The sequence below is a fragment of the Eulemur rufifrons genome, chromosome 7, assembly GCF_041146395.1.
Source record: "Eulemur rufifrons isolate Redbay chromosome 7, OSU_ERuf_1, whole genome shotgun sequence".
In the NCBI taxonomy this organism is placed as follows: domain Eukaryota; kingdom Metazoa; phylum Chordata; class Mammalia; order Primates; family Lemuridae; genus Eulemur; species Eulemur rufifrons.
Genome location: NC_090989.1, coordinates 152,469,273 through 152,485,047, shown reverse-complemented (window position 1 = coordinate 152,485,047; position 15,775 = coordinate 152,469,273). Strand labels below are relative to the sequence as shown.

Genomic DNA, 15,775 nt, shown 5'->3' with positions numbered 1-15,775 from the left:
CTGTTGTGGATAATATCTCCATTTTACAGGTGAGGCACTGGAAGCATGAGAAGCAACATGCTCAAAGTCAAATAGCTAGAAAGTGGATGGTACACACAATGCCAGGTAGAGCTGCCTTTTAGCCACTGCACTATAATGTCTGAATAAGTAATAATATAATTATTATATTAATAGCACTATGATGCCTCAATGATGCTAACATTTATTGAAAGATTAGGGCTTTACAAATGTTATTTCATTCAATCATCACAACAGTGAGACCAGTTCACACCAATATTCTCAGCTTAAGGTGAGAAAAACCACAGGGAAATTAGTAACATTCACCGTGTGTAAAGAGGCCTTGGGGAGACTAGAACCCAGGGAGTCGGATGGACCCTGGACCCCGATGCTGTTACTAAAAGTACCAGAAAAAATGCCAAAACAAACCCTAAGTGATAATAAAACACTAATAGACACTGCTGGGCTACATATATGTAAAGGATATATATTAAAAAGTTAGCTAGTGAAAGATATTTATTCTCTTAGATCACATGTAATTATGACACATACCTTAATCCAACTGTTTGCTGGTAAAATCCGATTCAAAATTATAGTGACAGGAAAAAAAAAAAAAAACCCAAACCGCTGACCCCTTGAATCCCCAATTTCAAAGTTACCAATTGCCATAAACTCTTCAATGTCCTGAAAGTTCAGCTATGGATTTATGTATTCCTGTTTCTCTTTCCAAAAATAACTAAAAACCTATAGCCTATGGCCCTTTCAAGTTATCCTACTTAATCCTTTTTTTTCCCCCAGAGAGAGTCTCACTCTGTCACCCTGGGTAGAGTGCAGTGTGGCGTTAGTTTACCTCACAGCAACCTCCAACTCCTAGGCTCAAGCGATCCTCCTGGCTCAGCCTCCCGAGTAGCTGGAACTACAGGCGTGAGCCACCGCGCCGGCCTCCTGAATCTCATCTTGTCATTTTTGCAAGAAAGTGATTAATAACCTTTTCGTCAGGACACTGCCTCCAAGGCCTCAAGAACCATGCAGAAGATGGGAGCTGTAGCCTTCCAGATTTTGGGGTGGGGGCAGAATACTGCGCCGAGGTGGAGGGTGGGAGTGGTGGGGACGCCGCCCAGAGCTCGGCGAGGGGTCAGAAGACCCGGAGGGCGCAGGGGGTGCCCAGGGAGATCGGCCTTAGAGCGAATCCCCGGTCTAGCTGCGCTTCCGTACTCGCTAAGCCGACGAGATAAAGAGGCAACGGGGAGAGAGAGCGAGAAAGAAAAATAGAGAGTGGGCGAGTAGGGCGAGAGACCCGGGAGAAGCAGCAGCCGCGTTACCTCAGAGCCCAGAGATCTAAGGGAGGGCCCCTCGGCACTGTCGCGGACTCTGGGGCTCCTGGAGAGCCGCCGAGCAGGGCGGATAAGGTCCTGGCGAGCTCTGGGAGTTCTCCCGACGACCGCTGCAAACAATCCTGTAGCGGGCCGGGTCACATCTCCGCCCCCAGCCGCCCAGCAGGCTGAGGGAGGGGTCGCGGTGCCACCCTTCCCGATTCGGGACCGGCCGACATCACTCCGGTCCGGGGCTTATTGTTCCGGAAAGCCGTCGGCAGGGTCAGGCGGGTCCGCCGGGCTGTGTTCCACCCACCCGCCCCTGCCTCGGGTTGGCGAGCAGCTGCAGGCGCGCATTGGGGGGTTAGTTCGTGTCTCTTTAAGGGGCCGGGCCTGCGAAGCTGAGGGGCGGGTGGGGTGTGCGTCGCTCCCTGTGTGAGTGTGAGAGGGAGAGAGCGGCGGGCGGGCGCCGGAGGGAGGGAGGGAGCGCCGAGCAAGCGACGCGGGCCGCCTCTGCCGCCGCCGCCGCCGCCGCGGTCGGACTAGCGGCCTCCTCCCCTCCCTTCCCCTCCCCTGCATTGCCCTGCTGCGGGGAGGGGGCTCGCGTCGCCGCCTCCAGCCGCTCCCGATGAAGCAGTTGCCGCTGCAGCCGCCTCCAAAGATGGGGGATTTCTACGACCCCGAGCACCCGACTCCTGAGTACGTATCAGCTCCGCGGCCTCCCGCTGCCGTCGGCCGCCTCAGTCTGAGCCGAGGGCAGCGCGTCCTGACGGGTGGCGGCGCAGGCCGGCGCAGGGAGTAACGGGCCCACGTTGGGCTCGCGCGGTCGGTGTAGGGAGCAGGCCCGCGCCGCCACCTCGGGCCGCCTAGCCTGGGCCGCCCCAGGCCGGCGGCAGGGCCAGGCGTTGGCGCCGCTGTTCGAGACGCTGCGGCAGTTGGGCCGGGCCGTTGGGGGAGGGGAGGCCACGGTCGCCGCTACCGCCGCCGCCGCGTCCGCACCGACCTGGCCAGCCCGGGGTTCGGCGGTCCCCGCGGGCTTCCCGCGACTCGCCCTTGCTCTGTTGCAAGCGAAGGGCCCGAGTCGGAGGTGCTGCCGGTGCCAGGCCCGGCAAGAGGGCGCCGGCGAGGGTAGGCCGCGAATCCCCGGGCTCGGGTGGAAGCCCAGCCCGTCGCCCGGCCTCCTCGCGACGGCGGCTCGGACCGGAAGGGCCTAGCGCGCGTCGCCTGGCCCCGGGCCGCCTAGGAGCCTGCGCTGCACTGTCGGGTTTGATTTTTCCTCCTGGGAACTCAATCCTGGCCTCGTAGTGCTTCCGGCTTCATGTTCTGCACCTTTGGCACTTGGGTTTTGTAATGGTGGCGAGGTTTGTGTGGTCCGTTGTTGAGGTGACACCGAGTTTGTTTTTTCGCCCGAAAATGAAAGCCTTCTAATGGGCATACATTTTCTTCCAGATTAGGAGTTTTTCATACTTTCAGACACTATTTCCTTGGTAACAGGAACCTCTTACCCGAAATGGATGACTTTCTACTTGTGAAGACTTAATTAAAAACCAAGAATCGTTTGAGGATTCTCTAAAGAAGACAACCTTCTGGAAGACCGAAATGTGGTGTTGCCCAATAGTACTTTTTCAGTCTAGGACGTTTTTACGTTTCTCTTGAGGGCTGTTTTTAATGCTGTGTCTGTTATCTCAGAAAGCTTCCACTTTGAAGTCTGGAGTCCCTTCTTTCCTTATACCCTCACAAGACCATTGTTTTGAAAAGCCATTCTTAAATTCCCTTTGCTAGTGTTGAAGTTTAGACCTAGGAATATACTACTGATTTCAAACTCAAGGATTGATAGGGGTTTCAAATGAAACTGTCAAACTTTTATGACCAGAATGATTCTAAGAGCTTACCTTAGGTTTTCTATGGCTCATTTTTTAATCCCTTGTCACACCTTTTCACCTGGGTTCAGAAAAGTCTGGATCTTAGGTTTGATTGCAACACAAAAGGATTCTGTTGAGGTGTTTATGGTCATTTCTGCGCAAAAAGAGAAATCATTGTTTTACCTTTCTAAAACAAAACCCAATTCTTAACTTGGAATAGTAAACTGAACATGGCTTTATCCTTTTCATGGGTTCTTGGTCATGAGTTAACATTACCTTAAATTGTTTTGATTCACTGCACAATCAATCCAATTACAAAGCTTATGTTATAGGTTTTTTAGTTTGAAAAACCTAAAAAAAAAAAAAATTCCATATTCAATAAATGCTTATTGAGCATTTGTCCTGTACAAAGTAACATGCTAGCTCCTGAATGGGCTAAGTCCCTACTTTCAGTTCCTTTTACCAGGTTGTTTGGTGAAGTCCAGAAGCTTTAAGGATCATATCCTTACACTTCTTGGGGGAAAACAGTTTTTCATAATATGTGGGAAAGTGGACTCAGAAGTGCATCTTTGGTGGACATGAGTGGGGAAGGAATCAAGAATATTTTATTTTATGGAAGGTCTTGGAGTTTTTATTTTTACTGCTTTTCTGTTTTCACTGCTTCGGATTTCTAACAGTGATTATGTAAGTTCTGATATATTTTTCTTCTTGTGTATTAACTTGTATGGAGTATATAAAGAATTATAAAATGTTTTCTTTCATAGTACTGTAAGCGCTGGAGGGGATCTTTTTAGGTATACTGAACAATATTACATATTTTGGAAGTAAAGAAAATGAAGCCTGGAGAAGTGAAGTGACAGAAAACCCTATGAGATAGTGTGTATAAGCTATTTCCTGGTTACAATGCTGAAGAGGGGAAAGCAGTATAGGCATAAAGAACTTGGATTTCAGATCAGACCTGCTTTTGAACACTAGTTTAACCTTAGAGAAGTGACTTCATCTCTCTGAGCTTGGGTTCTCTCATCTTTGAAATAGGTATCTAGTGGTAGCAACTTACTAGGGCTTTGGGGAGGATTGAATGAGATAATGCATGAAAAGCACTTGGCGCAGAATGGGGCATGTGTAAGTGCTTCCAGCTGGGGTCATCAGGGAAAATTTAAGAGGCAGGATTTAAGTCAAGCATGAAAAAAATTCAGTGGGCTTGAGGAGAGGGCAACATGGCTAGGGGAGGAAATGACCAAATGCCCCTTTTAGACTTTGTATGGTTTGAAACGATTCTTAGATATATGAAAAAATTGAGGCAAAAATGTAAGTTTAGTTTGACTAAAGTAACACTTGGGGTCTGATGTTCTATATTTGTCTTGTACTCAATCTTTTAATCAGACACAGCTGTAAGACCTGCTTTTTTTTTGGCAGCATTTAGGACATTGTGTTTCAGGTGAAAATGGCTGTAATCACTTGAGTATTTGTGTATTAAGTGTCCATTATGGGGCAGGCCCAGGGACAGGTGTTGAGGACACTGCAGATTAGATCCAGACATCATCTTCAAGGAATTTTCCTAATGAGGGAGATAGACAAGTACTTTACAGTGATAATTACTTTGAACATATGCATGTTTGTTGTGTGCCAAATGTAGGCACACTAGGGGTGGTTGGCAAAATAAATGAAATTTTGCCCTTGTGGGGTTTACATCCTACTGAGGGGTGATACACAAATTATATAGAGTGTTCAAAGGTAAGTGCTCTGAAAAATTGAGCTGGGTTAAAGGGGATTTGGAATTGCTGAGGAAGAGGTTGCAATGTAAACTGGGGTGAACTGGATGCGAGAGTGATATTTAGACAAAGACTTAAGGAGGAGATAGCGTATGGGGGGGGGGGACATTTCAAATAGAGGGAATAGTTTCAAGGTGTTGAAGCAGACCTGTAGAGTTTGGCTAGAATGGAGTGGACAAAGAAGAGTAACAGTAAATTGGGTCAATGTGGGGTGGGGTGAGGATTTCATAGGGCCTTGTAGAGCCATTCTAAGGACTTTCCTGGGTTTTGAACAGAATGACATGGTCTGCTTTTCAGCTTCAAAGGATCACTCATATTGCAGAGGGGAACAACTGTAGAAGCCTGGAGACTTGTAAGGAAGCTAGTGATCCAGAAGAGAGATGCTGGTACCAAGGTGATAACAATAAGAATGGTGAGAAATGCATGGATTCTGGATATATTCTGAAGATCAAACTAATATGATTGATCAGATGTGGCTTGTGAGAGAGGAGCCAAGAATGATTCCAGGGTTTTTGGACTGAGCAATTAGAAAGTTGCCATCAACTAAGGTAGTGATGACTGTGGAAGGAGCAAGTTTGGGGAATAGATTAGGAGTTCAGTTTTGGACATGGTTAAGTTTGAGATTGCTTGTTAGACATTTGGGTTGAGTTGGCATCCAAGTCTGGAGTTTGTGGCAAAGGTCTGGAATGGAGATAAATTTATTCATCAATTTAGGTAGTATTCAAAACCATGAGACTGGATGAGATTACCAAGGGATCTTTGGTAGAAAGAGAAAAGGGCCAACAATTGGTCCTTTTTTGTTGTTTGTTTTTTTGAGACAGTTTTGCACAGACTCCAGCAGCCCAGGCTGGAGTGCAGTGGTGCGATCATAGTTCACTTCAGCCTTCAACTCTTGGGCTCGAGCAATCCTCTTGCCTTGGCCTTCCAAAGTGCTGGGATTACAGGCATGAGCCACTGCGCCCAGCCCGATCGGTCCTTTTAAATGCCAGTAGGATGAAGTCTGTGAACTTAGGGGGAAAATTACCCTGAAGAGGTATCCTCTAACTAGAAGTTAGCATTTCTTCTAATTACTAATGTAAACAACAAGCTATAGTGGTATTAACAAGTACCTATGATTTTACTACCATTACAAATCAAATATTTTAATAGTGTACAGTTCACCCTTGAGCAGTGCAGGGGCCAGGGTGCCAGCCTGCTTTGCAGTCGAAAATTTATGCATAACTTTTGACTCCTCAAAAACTTAACTCCTAATACTACTGTTGACCATAGGCCTTACTGATAATAGTTGATTAACACATATTTTTTTGTATGTTATATACTCTTGTCATAATGTAAGCTAGAGAAAATGTTAAAATCATGAGGAAGAAAAAATATATTCATTAAGTAGAAGTAGATCATCATAAAGATCTTGTTCTCGTATTCTTCACATTAAGTAGGCTGAGGATGAAAAGGGGTTGGTCTTGCTGTCCCAGTGGTGGTGGAGGGAGGTGGAAGGGGAGGCAGGAGAGGCAAGCACTGTACCTTGTTACCTGTGTAATTTTCACTGAAAAAAAAAAATTCATGTGTAAGTGGACCTGTGTAGTTCAAACCTGTGTTGTTGGAGGGTCAACTATATTATGCTTTTGTAGATATCTCAAAATATTTATATTCATTATATCGAAATTACAGTGGATATGAGATACACAACCGGATTGTTAAGAAGCATGTATAGACCAGGCATGGTGTCTCACATCTGTAAACCTAGCACTTTGGAAGGCCAAGGCCTGGAGTTTGAGATTGGCCTGAGCAACATAGTGAAATGCTATCTCTATAAAAAAATAAAAGAATTAGTCAGGCATGGTGGTGCACCCCTCCTTTCCCAACTACTAAGGAGGCTGAGGTGGGAGGATCGCTTGAGCCCATGAGTTTGAGGTTGCAGTGAGCTGTGATGATGAAACTGCACTCTAGCTGGGGCAACAGAGTAAGACCCTGTCTCAAAAAAAAAAAAAAAAGTATATATATTACTATACAGTATTACACATTGGGTTTTTTCCCCTTAATATAATTGCTTTCCTTTGCAATCATTCATTTTTTATTTTTTATTTTATTTTAGTTTTTTAAGAGACTGGGGTTCACTCTGTCACCCAGACTGGAGTGCAGTGGTGCCATCATACTTCACTGTAAGCGTGAGCTCCTGAGCTCAAGTGATCATCTGGCCTCAGCCTCCTGAGTAGCTAGGACTATGGGTGCATGCCACCACACCCGGCTAATATATATATATATATATATATATACACACACACACACACACACACACATATATTTTTGTAGAGGTGGGATCTTGCTGTGTTGCCCCATATGTATTTTATCTTATGTATTTAAAAATACTAAGCTGAGAAGGAATCCGCAAGCTTCATTGGACTGCCAGAATATTCCAGGACACACAAAAAGTTAAACTGCTGGGCTCTGGAGCCAGAATTCCTGGTTTAGAATCTCACCACTTTTACTTTAATAGCTTTGTGAACCTGGGCATGAGGTTTCTTAATTACTCTGTGCCACATCTATAATGTGGGGTCATGATAGTATCTTCTGCAAAGAGTTTTATGAGGACTTAGGAATTAAGACAGTGTTGGTTCTTTTATTATTGGTATTGGATGTAAAGATTCAGTTAAAACAATACTTATAAGTCACCATGATGTGAAAGTGTGGTGAATTTGGTAAAAAGAAAGTTTACTAACTGGGAAAAAATATTTCAGCATGTTCAAATAAAATACAAAGCCATGAGGATAGTCAAACTCTCTTAATTTCTTCTTAGAGTGGAAAGGATAGAGATTCCTGTGGAGGCCAACTGAAAGTAATGTGGTCACCAGATTTTGTGTATGATCTGGACCTTTAATTCATTTGTAGCCAGTTGAATCAAAATTTTTGTTATTTTATAAGGAAGGGATGGCTTTGTAGTGATTGAGGTATGGTTCTACAGGACAGGGTACATTTATTTGGGCTACTGAGGTGCATGGGAGGCCAAAATAGTACTTAGAGGGTTTCCTGGCAAGTACACAAAGCCTGATGAACTATCCTAGTGCTTAGGAGAGGGTATACCGCTTCAATATTCATGTCCCTCTTTGCTCTTGCCTTCTGCTAAATTTTAGGCATACCATTCTCCTTTTGTTGACCATGTCTTTAGAAAAGTATCAAGCAACTGTACATATAGTTGTGTTTTCCTAAGAAATGTCTCAAATTGCCAAGCCATATATATATATAAATATATATATATATTTTTTTTGAGACAGTGTCTCGCTCTGTTGCCCTGGTATCGTCATAGCTCACTGCAACCTCAAACTCATGGGCTCAAGGGATCCTCCTCCTGCCTCAGCCTCCTGAGTAGCTGGGACTACAGGCAAGTCCATGATGCCTGGCTAATTTTTCTATTTTTAGTAGAAACGGGTGTTGCTCTTGCTCAGGCTGGTCTTGAGCTCCTGAGCTTAAGCAATCCTCCCGCCTCAGCCTCCTCTATTCTCATTTAAAAAATTTAAATGCATTATTATTTATTCTGTAATAGATATTTGTAATAATTTTTCTCGACCCTAATAATCATTGTTGTTCTATGAGCACTGTCAGTTTTTGCAGGGAAGGTATAATAGTTATATGTTGGATGGCAAAAGATTGCCAGCCTAGATTAGAGAATCAAAAGTTGGCCAGCTTTATAGTTTCCATTAATTCTTTCAAGAGTGCTGTAGAGCACCTTATTTTGTAATGCAGTAAAAATATGAATTATTATTGTAAGAGCCTGAGAGACAATTCATATTAGAAACTAAACCACACCTAAAGTTACTGAAAATCCAATTTAGAGTCCTTCCTTTTTCTGAGAGGTCTACTGTTTGGGGAATAAACAACTTTATTTTGAAAAAATTTCAAACTTGAAGGGAAAGTTGCAAGAACAATATAATGAATTCCCATATACTTTTAGCCTAGATTAAGCAGTAATTGAAATTTTGTGGCCAGGCGCAGTGGCTCATGCCTGTAATGCTAGCACTCTGGGAGGCCGAGGCGGGCAGATTGTTTGAGCTCAGGAGTTCAAGACCAGCCTGAGTAAGAGCGAGACCCCGTCTCTACTAAAAATAGAAAGAAATTATATGGGCAACTAAAAATATATATAGAAAAAATTAGCTAGGCATGGTGGCACATGCTTGTAGTCCCAGCTACTCGGGAGGCTGAGGCAGGAGGATTGCTTGAGCCCAAGTGTTTGAGGTTGCTGTGAGCTAGGCTGACTCCATGGTACTCTAGCCTGGGCAACAGAGTGAGTCTCTGTTTCAAAAAAAAAAAGAAAAGAAAAGGAAGGAAGAAATTTTGCTACATTTACATTACCTTTCTATGTAAAAAAATTCATTTTTATTTATCTTTGGCTGAACATTTTGAGAGTAAGTTGCAGACATCATGATCCTTCTCCCCTAAATATTTTGTAGTATTACCTAGAACAAGCATTCTTTTAGATAATCAATATACAATAATCAACTTGAGGCAGTTTAACATTTATAATCATAATATCTGATACACAGTTCATATTTAAATTTTGCCAGTTGTTCCAAATATGTCCTCTTTTTTCAGCCTAGGATAACTTTAAAATCAAGCTTTGGAGGGACTTTATTATCTCCATGTACTAATCATAAATGCAATATTTTAAAAAACAATGACAAGATCTGGTGGTATTTAAAATGTTTTTTTTTATTTTTTAATTGCCCCAACTTTGAAAGTCATATACTATAGTTGGACAAAATAAGAAAAAAATTAAAAAAAAAAAAACAAAAAAAACTTACCACAACAACAGATGTTTATAGATGGAAAAATAAAAATCCTCCCTGAACATCTCTTCCCTGCTCCATGTTTTCAAGTCCCACATCCAAGAGGTAATCACTACTAACAATTTAGTATACCTTTCCAGACCTTTTCCTTTTGTTTGGTTTTTGTTTTTTGCCAAAGTAGAGTCATACTGTTGCATATATCTTACTGCCTTTTTTCTGTGTTCTGTATTATCTGTATGTTTGTATTTATGTATAAGATGTGCTCATCTTTTTTTTTTTTTAACAGTTGAACAATATTCTACAGTATGGATTTACTGTTAAGTTGCTTTATTTTCTTAAGATTTCTAGTTATCATGGTAAGCAGTTTAAAAAGGCCTTAGGACATATCGTATTGTGCTATGTGGATGGTGTCTCCTTGCAAATACATTGCTCCACAAGGCAAGTTTTTCTGGTTATTCATGATGGTGTTTAGGTGATTTTGTTTAGGGTGTTTTTTTTTTTTTTTTTTATCTCATACTTCTACTTGTATTGTGCTTATGGATTAAATAGATAACTTTTATTCTTGCACTAATTTAGTTAGTTACTGATTTTAAAGAGAAAACTGAAGACATATAAGTGGAGATCTTGAAAATGGTTGGTTTGAAGCTGGCCAACAAAGCTAAGACAAAATTCAATAGATTTGTTGTTTTTTCATAGTAGGACTTACACAGTATTTGAAAGTATACTCTCATGGATTCAAATGAGAGGCAGTTACCTTGTGTAATTTTGGGTTATTATATGTTAATAAAATGTTGTATTTGAGTTTCTTAGCTTTGGAATTCATGTATAATACACATTATGTTTAATTCAGTAGTCTTTTTTTTTTTCTTTTTGGTCAAGCTAATGGTTACATTAGTGTCTTTTCCAATTGAACAAATACATCAGTTATTTCAATGGAAATTTAAGGTTGATCTGAATTCCTGTAGATGCTTTTTATTTTGGAATGCAAGTGAACATATCCTTGGGATGGTGTGGGTGTTGATAAGACTAATTGTATTGGCAGGCTGCTGGAGGTCTACTTGATGGGCACATTGCTGTGGGCTTCCAAGAACCTAGAGCAAGTCACAGTTTTTGACTGTACCTCTTCCTACCTATGGGCTACTTCTCTGCCAGGTGTGTTTGGACCCTCTCTTTGAGTAGTACTGTACAGTGATCACAAATATTTGCTTCATGATTAGCTCTTTGTGAACCCACGATCTAACTTGTATTTTAAGCCTTTTTTCTGATATTTGGTCTCTTGGTGAATAGTTGTTAATTACATACTCTATTTGAGTGGGTAGAAGATGCCAATTTTAAGGTTTAGAATTTCTGTGAGTTCTGTGTAAATGTAAAGTAGAGCAAAAGTTATTTTTCATAAGTTATATAGGTGGCTGAAAAAACCCTTTCTGTGTAAATCCAGTTATTCTGGTCTTGAGCACACACAAAGACTTTAAAAATGTCCATTTAAAATACAGCTCTTCTATTAATTTATCAATTCTATATCAGAGTATCTGCATCAACTCTCAAACATAAGCTACACCTTTTATGGCACTGCTTCTCTGTGAAAATGTAGTTAAGAATTATCTGTAGTAAAGAGGTGAGTTTTGTTGAGGCACAATAAAACATTTTGTTAGAAATAGGTGAAAAGGTACTCTTAGGTTGGGCAAGGTGGCTCACGCCTATAATCCTAGCACTTTGGGAGGCTGAGGTGGGAGGATTATTTGAGGCCAGGGTTTCCAGAACAGCCTGAGCAAGACTGAGACCCCATCTCTACAAAAAATAGAAAAATTAGCCAGGCATGGTGGCACACGCCTCTAGTCCCAGCTACTTCAGGGGCTGAGGCAGGAGGATCCCTGGAGCTTGGAGGTTGAGGTTGCAGTGTGCTTTGATGGCGCCACTGGAGTCTAGCCCAGGTGACAGAGCAAGACACTGTCTCAAAAAAGGTAAAATAGAAAAGAAAACATAGTCCTGAAGTTGTCCTCAAGGTAAGCATAATAGGTATACTCTTCCAGCTTAAGTTCATCATATCCATTAAAGAACAAAAACCAACTTGTATTGTTGTACAATTATTCCGGAAACCAGTTGTCACAATTATAATTTTTTTTTTTTTTTTAAGAGATAGGGTCTCACTCTGTCACCCAGACTGGAAAGCAGTGGCATGATCATAGCTTACTGTATCCTTGAACTCCTGGGCTCAAGTGATCCTCACATTTCCCAAGTCTCTAGGACTCATAACACCATGCCTTGCTAAATTTTTCATTATTTTTAGAGACAAGGGGTCTCCCTGTGTTGCCCAAGCTGGTGTTGATCTTCCACCATTCCTGGCTAATTTAAAAATAATTTTTAGAGATGAGATTTTGCTATGGTGCCCAGGCTGGTTTCGAAATCCTGGCCTCAAGTGATTCTCCATCCTCAGCTTTTCAAAGTGCTAGGATTACGGGTGTGAGCCACCACAACCAGTTTAGTATAGTCTTTTTGGCAAATTAATAGCAGTTTGCGTAAGGAAATAATGTTACTAGCTGAATATGAACTCACTGAACACATTGAAATGGTGGTGATTGCACATAAAGAGAGTGTTTCCCCTGATATGGCATTGCTCAGGCATGTTAGGGAGACAATGAGATTTCCAACAAATACTTGGTGTTCTTTCTTTGACAACTTTTTTTATTAAAGAAGATAATGATGTCATCAGAGGGTATCAAATTAGGGGCAAGAGTTAGAACCTGACTGTGGTAGGACATTTTTTCATCCATGCATATGCTTGCTATAAAATTTGTTGTTAGCTATGTGCTTTTGTGAAATGTACTGATTGCTTAATCGTTTTAATTTTCATCATTACTATTTATTTCCATATAAGTATCTTTTTTTTTTTTTGACCCAGCTAGAGTGCAGTGGCATCATCATAGCTCACTACAACTTCAAACTCCTGGGCTCAAGCAATCCTCCTGCCTCAGCCTCCCAAGTAGCTGGGACCACAGGCCCACGCCACGCATGGCTAATTTTTCTATTTTTTTGTGGAGACACAGTCTCGCTCTTTCTCAGGCTGGTCTTGATCTCCTGACCTCAAGCGTTCCTCCTGCCTTAGCCTCCCAGAGTGCTGAGATTACAGGCATGAGCCACAGTGCCTGGCCTCCATATAAGTACTTTAAAAGACGTGTTTTTGTGCATGTTTAATTTTATATTCTCCAATTTTTAAGATGCTGTGGGTAGTTACTAATACAAAGCATCAAGAAAAGCTAACATTTCATTAAAGTCTGGCTATCTTAGCATTCATCTATTCTTTTGCATGATTTAGACTTTTTGGTTTTGTTGCTAGGACCTAAGGGATTTTATAGATCTGTGTACTAGAAAACTCAAGGGCTATGATGAATGTGGTACATTATTTTAAATGGAGGAATCCCAGTAACTATAGCAATGTGCATAATAGTACATGCTTAGTAAATGTTTGATTTGACCTCTTTATAACTATAGTCTAATTTCCTGATAGAGTGAATATTCTTTTACTAGTAATAGCATTAATAATTGCTGAAATCCATCATAAGACATTTGTAAATAACTATAAGGTTAGAATGAAGGAGGCCAGGGAATTGAGAGGTATGTGTTGGGTTTATGGCAGTGACTTGGTGCTGGGAGCACTTTTATAAAAACCTTCTGTTGGTCCTGGTCGAGACCAACTGATGAAAATCAGGCATTTCATGATGGTGGTCTGAGAGAACATGAGTGCTGCCTTAGGTAGGATAGCCTATTGTGTTTTGTGCTAGACTGTTCCCCGCCCTCCCACCCTTTTCAGTTGTCTTGTACTTGTGTATTTTCCAAGATGGGTAATCCTTAACTAAGAGTGAACTGTACTTTACTCTTTTTCTGTTGACTCTGTACCCAAATCCCTCAAATCATTAGTCTCATTTATCACTTTATGAATATTAGGGGCCAAAAGGAAGTGAGGAACCTCAGATGTGATAAATCCAAGGCTGTTTGCTTTTGGATATACTGAAAGACATTGAAAAATGGTAGAAAACTTGGTACTCTAAAAATTGAAGCTTTTGTTCTCTTCTAAGATAGCTGATGCTTTTTATACCTAGCATACACAGAATTTCAGTTTTCTATCTTAAACTGTATGAAGCAATTATAAGGTTACATTTAAACTTTTTCTTTATAATTGAGACTTTTTAACGTAATGTTTACAAAGACTGGCTGAGGTTGAACTTTTTTTTTTTTTTTTGTACATTCCAGAGAAGGAATGGGTCAATCCCTGTGAGTGAAGGAGACCCGAACTCTTTTTTTATTTTTATTTTTTGTTATTTTTATGTTTTGAGACTGGGTCTCACTCTGTCACCTTGGGTAGAGTGTAGTGGCGGGATCTTAGCTCACTGCTGCCTCAATCTGCTGGGCTTAAGCCATCCTTCTCCCTCACCCCCCTGAGTAGCTGGGACTACAGGAGCATGCCACCATGCCTGGCTAACTTTTTCTATTTTGGTAGAGACAGGGTCTTGCTCTTGCTCAGGCTGGTCTAGAACTCCTGAGCTCAAGCGATCCTCCCACCCTGGCCTCCCAGAGTGCTAGGATTATAGATGTGAGCCAACAGTGCCCGGTCAGGAATTTTTAATCCTATATGAAATCCATGCCTTCATTCATTGTCATTCCATATATCAAAGGAGACCAGAAGAAGTATATGCATAGGTAACTTGCGTCTTGTTGAGAGGGATAATATTTTTAACGCCTTTCTCATGTTATACATACATGAGAAACCATTGCTGCTTATGCTACTTTTGTTGTCTTGATCACTGCATGCTGTGTTCAGGTGGTGGGTTATTCCAAGTTCAAGGGTGCTCTTAGGACTTTAACTCATGGTTTTTGGACAGATGAACAAGAGTTTACAAGTGGCGATAATGTGCATATTTGTGGGGGTATAAGATGCTGAAGAGATATTCTTCTTGATAGCTGATAGTAGGGAAATCAGAGTAGTTGTGGATTAACAGTAGAGGCTGTGCAATCATGGTCACTTTGAAATAAGAAACTTGTATGTTAAGTTGATTAGATGTCTGTATATTATTTTCTACTTGAAAATTTTTTGGAATATTGGGCTTTTATTACTCTAACCTCAGTTCTAAGTTGAACATCATTAATTTAAGACCCTAATTAATGAACCTCTGATTCAGAAATTTTCATTGACTCAAAGTTAATTTAAAAACCAGTGTTCATTTTATGGTAGCATAGAGATAGAAAGAAGCTATAAAAGGTTGGAGAACGCTAGGGGAGATCATACTTTGAAATTTCCCTGTCAGATAATTTTTGTATCTTTTGTCTTCATTAAAAGAAAAGTTTGAGGAGGGTAACATTATTCTGTTTCGGTAATGTTTCAATTTAGTTCTGTTATTATAGTTTAAGTCTATGTTTACTAACTTTTTTTTTTTTTTGAGCCCATCAATAAGTATAATACTTTGATTTTGTAGGTGACACAATCTAGACCAGAGGTTGGCAAACTGGCCAGTTGGTCAAATCCAGCCTGTGAGCTAATAAATTGAAAAAAGAATAGTATTTTGTGACTTGTGAAAATGATAAGAAATGCAAATTTCTGTGTCCATAAATAAAGGGTTATTGGAACATAGCCGTGTTCATTTACATATTATATGTGACTTCTTTCACACAACAGCTTAGTTGAATAGTTGTAATAGAAGACTGCTTGGCTTTCAAAGCCTAAAATTTACCGTCTGGTCCTTTATAGAAAATTTGCTTACACTTGTTAGAGAACACTAGTGAAAAATCATATATTGAGGATCTAATTTCCAAAAGTGCAGTTTTTAAAAAATTTATTTTTTATTTTTTTTAACCAGATTTAACAGTGGGGGTATGTACAGTTTCTAAATGTGTTAAATTTTCAGGAAAACATGACCTGTCCTAGTTTCATACTTTTTAGAGTGGCATTGTAAGAAGCTCACAGTATTTCATCTTGGTATTAGAATGATGAGTACCACAACTATTTTTGAATAATGACTTCTGTTTTATGTTTCTTATTTTTTATAAACTCGTTTTGTTTT

General features: G+C 41.0%; 1 protein-coding gene across 3 annotated transcripts in view; it reads left to right on the top strand.

Moving 5' to 3' along the window:
* The first annotated feature begins 1,760 nt into the window (after window positions 1-1,760).
* Window positions 1,761-15,775, top strand: part of SETD2 (SET domain containing 2, histone lysine methyltransferase) — a 130,809-nt gene continuing 116,794 nt past the window's right edge. For all 3 annotated transcript variants that reach the window (XR_011234082.1, XM_069475610.1, XM_069475609.1), the window contains exon 1: window positions 1,761-2,009. Coding sequence is in view for 1 of the 3 variants with exons in the window: in XM_069475609.1 (XP_069331710.1) it covers window positions 1,939-2,009 (71 nt within the window). In the remaining 2 variants the exon portion in view is untranslated. The remainder of the gene's footprint in view (window positions 2,010-15,775) is intronic.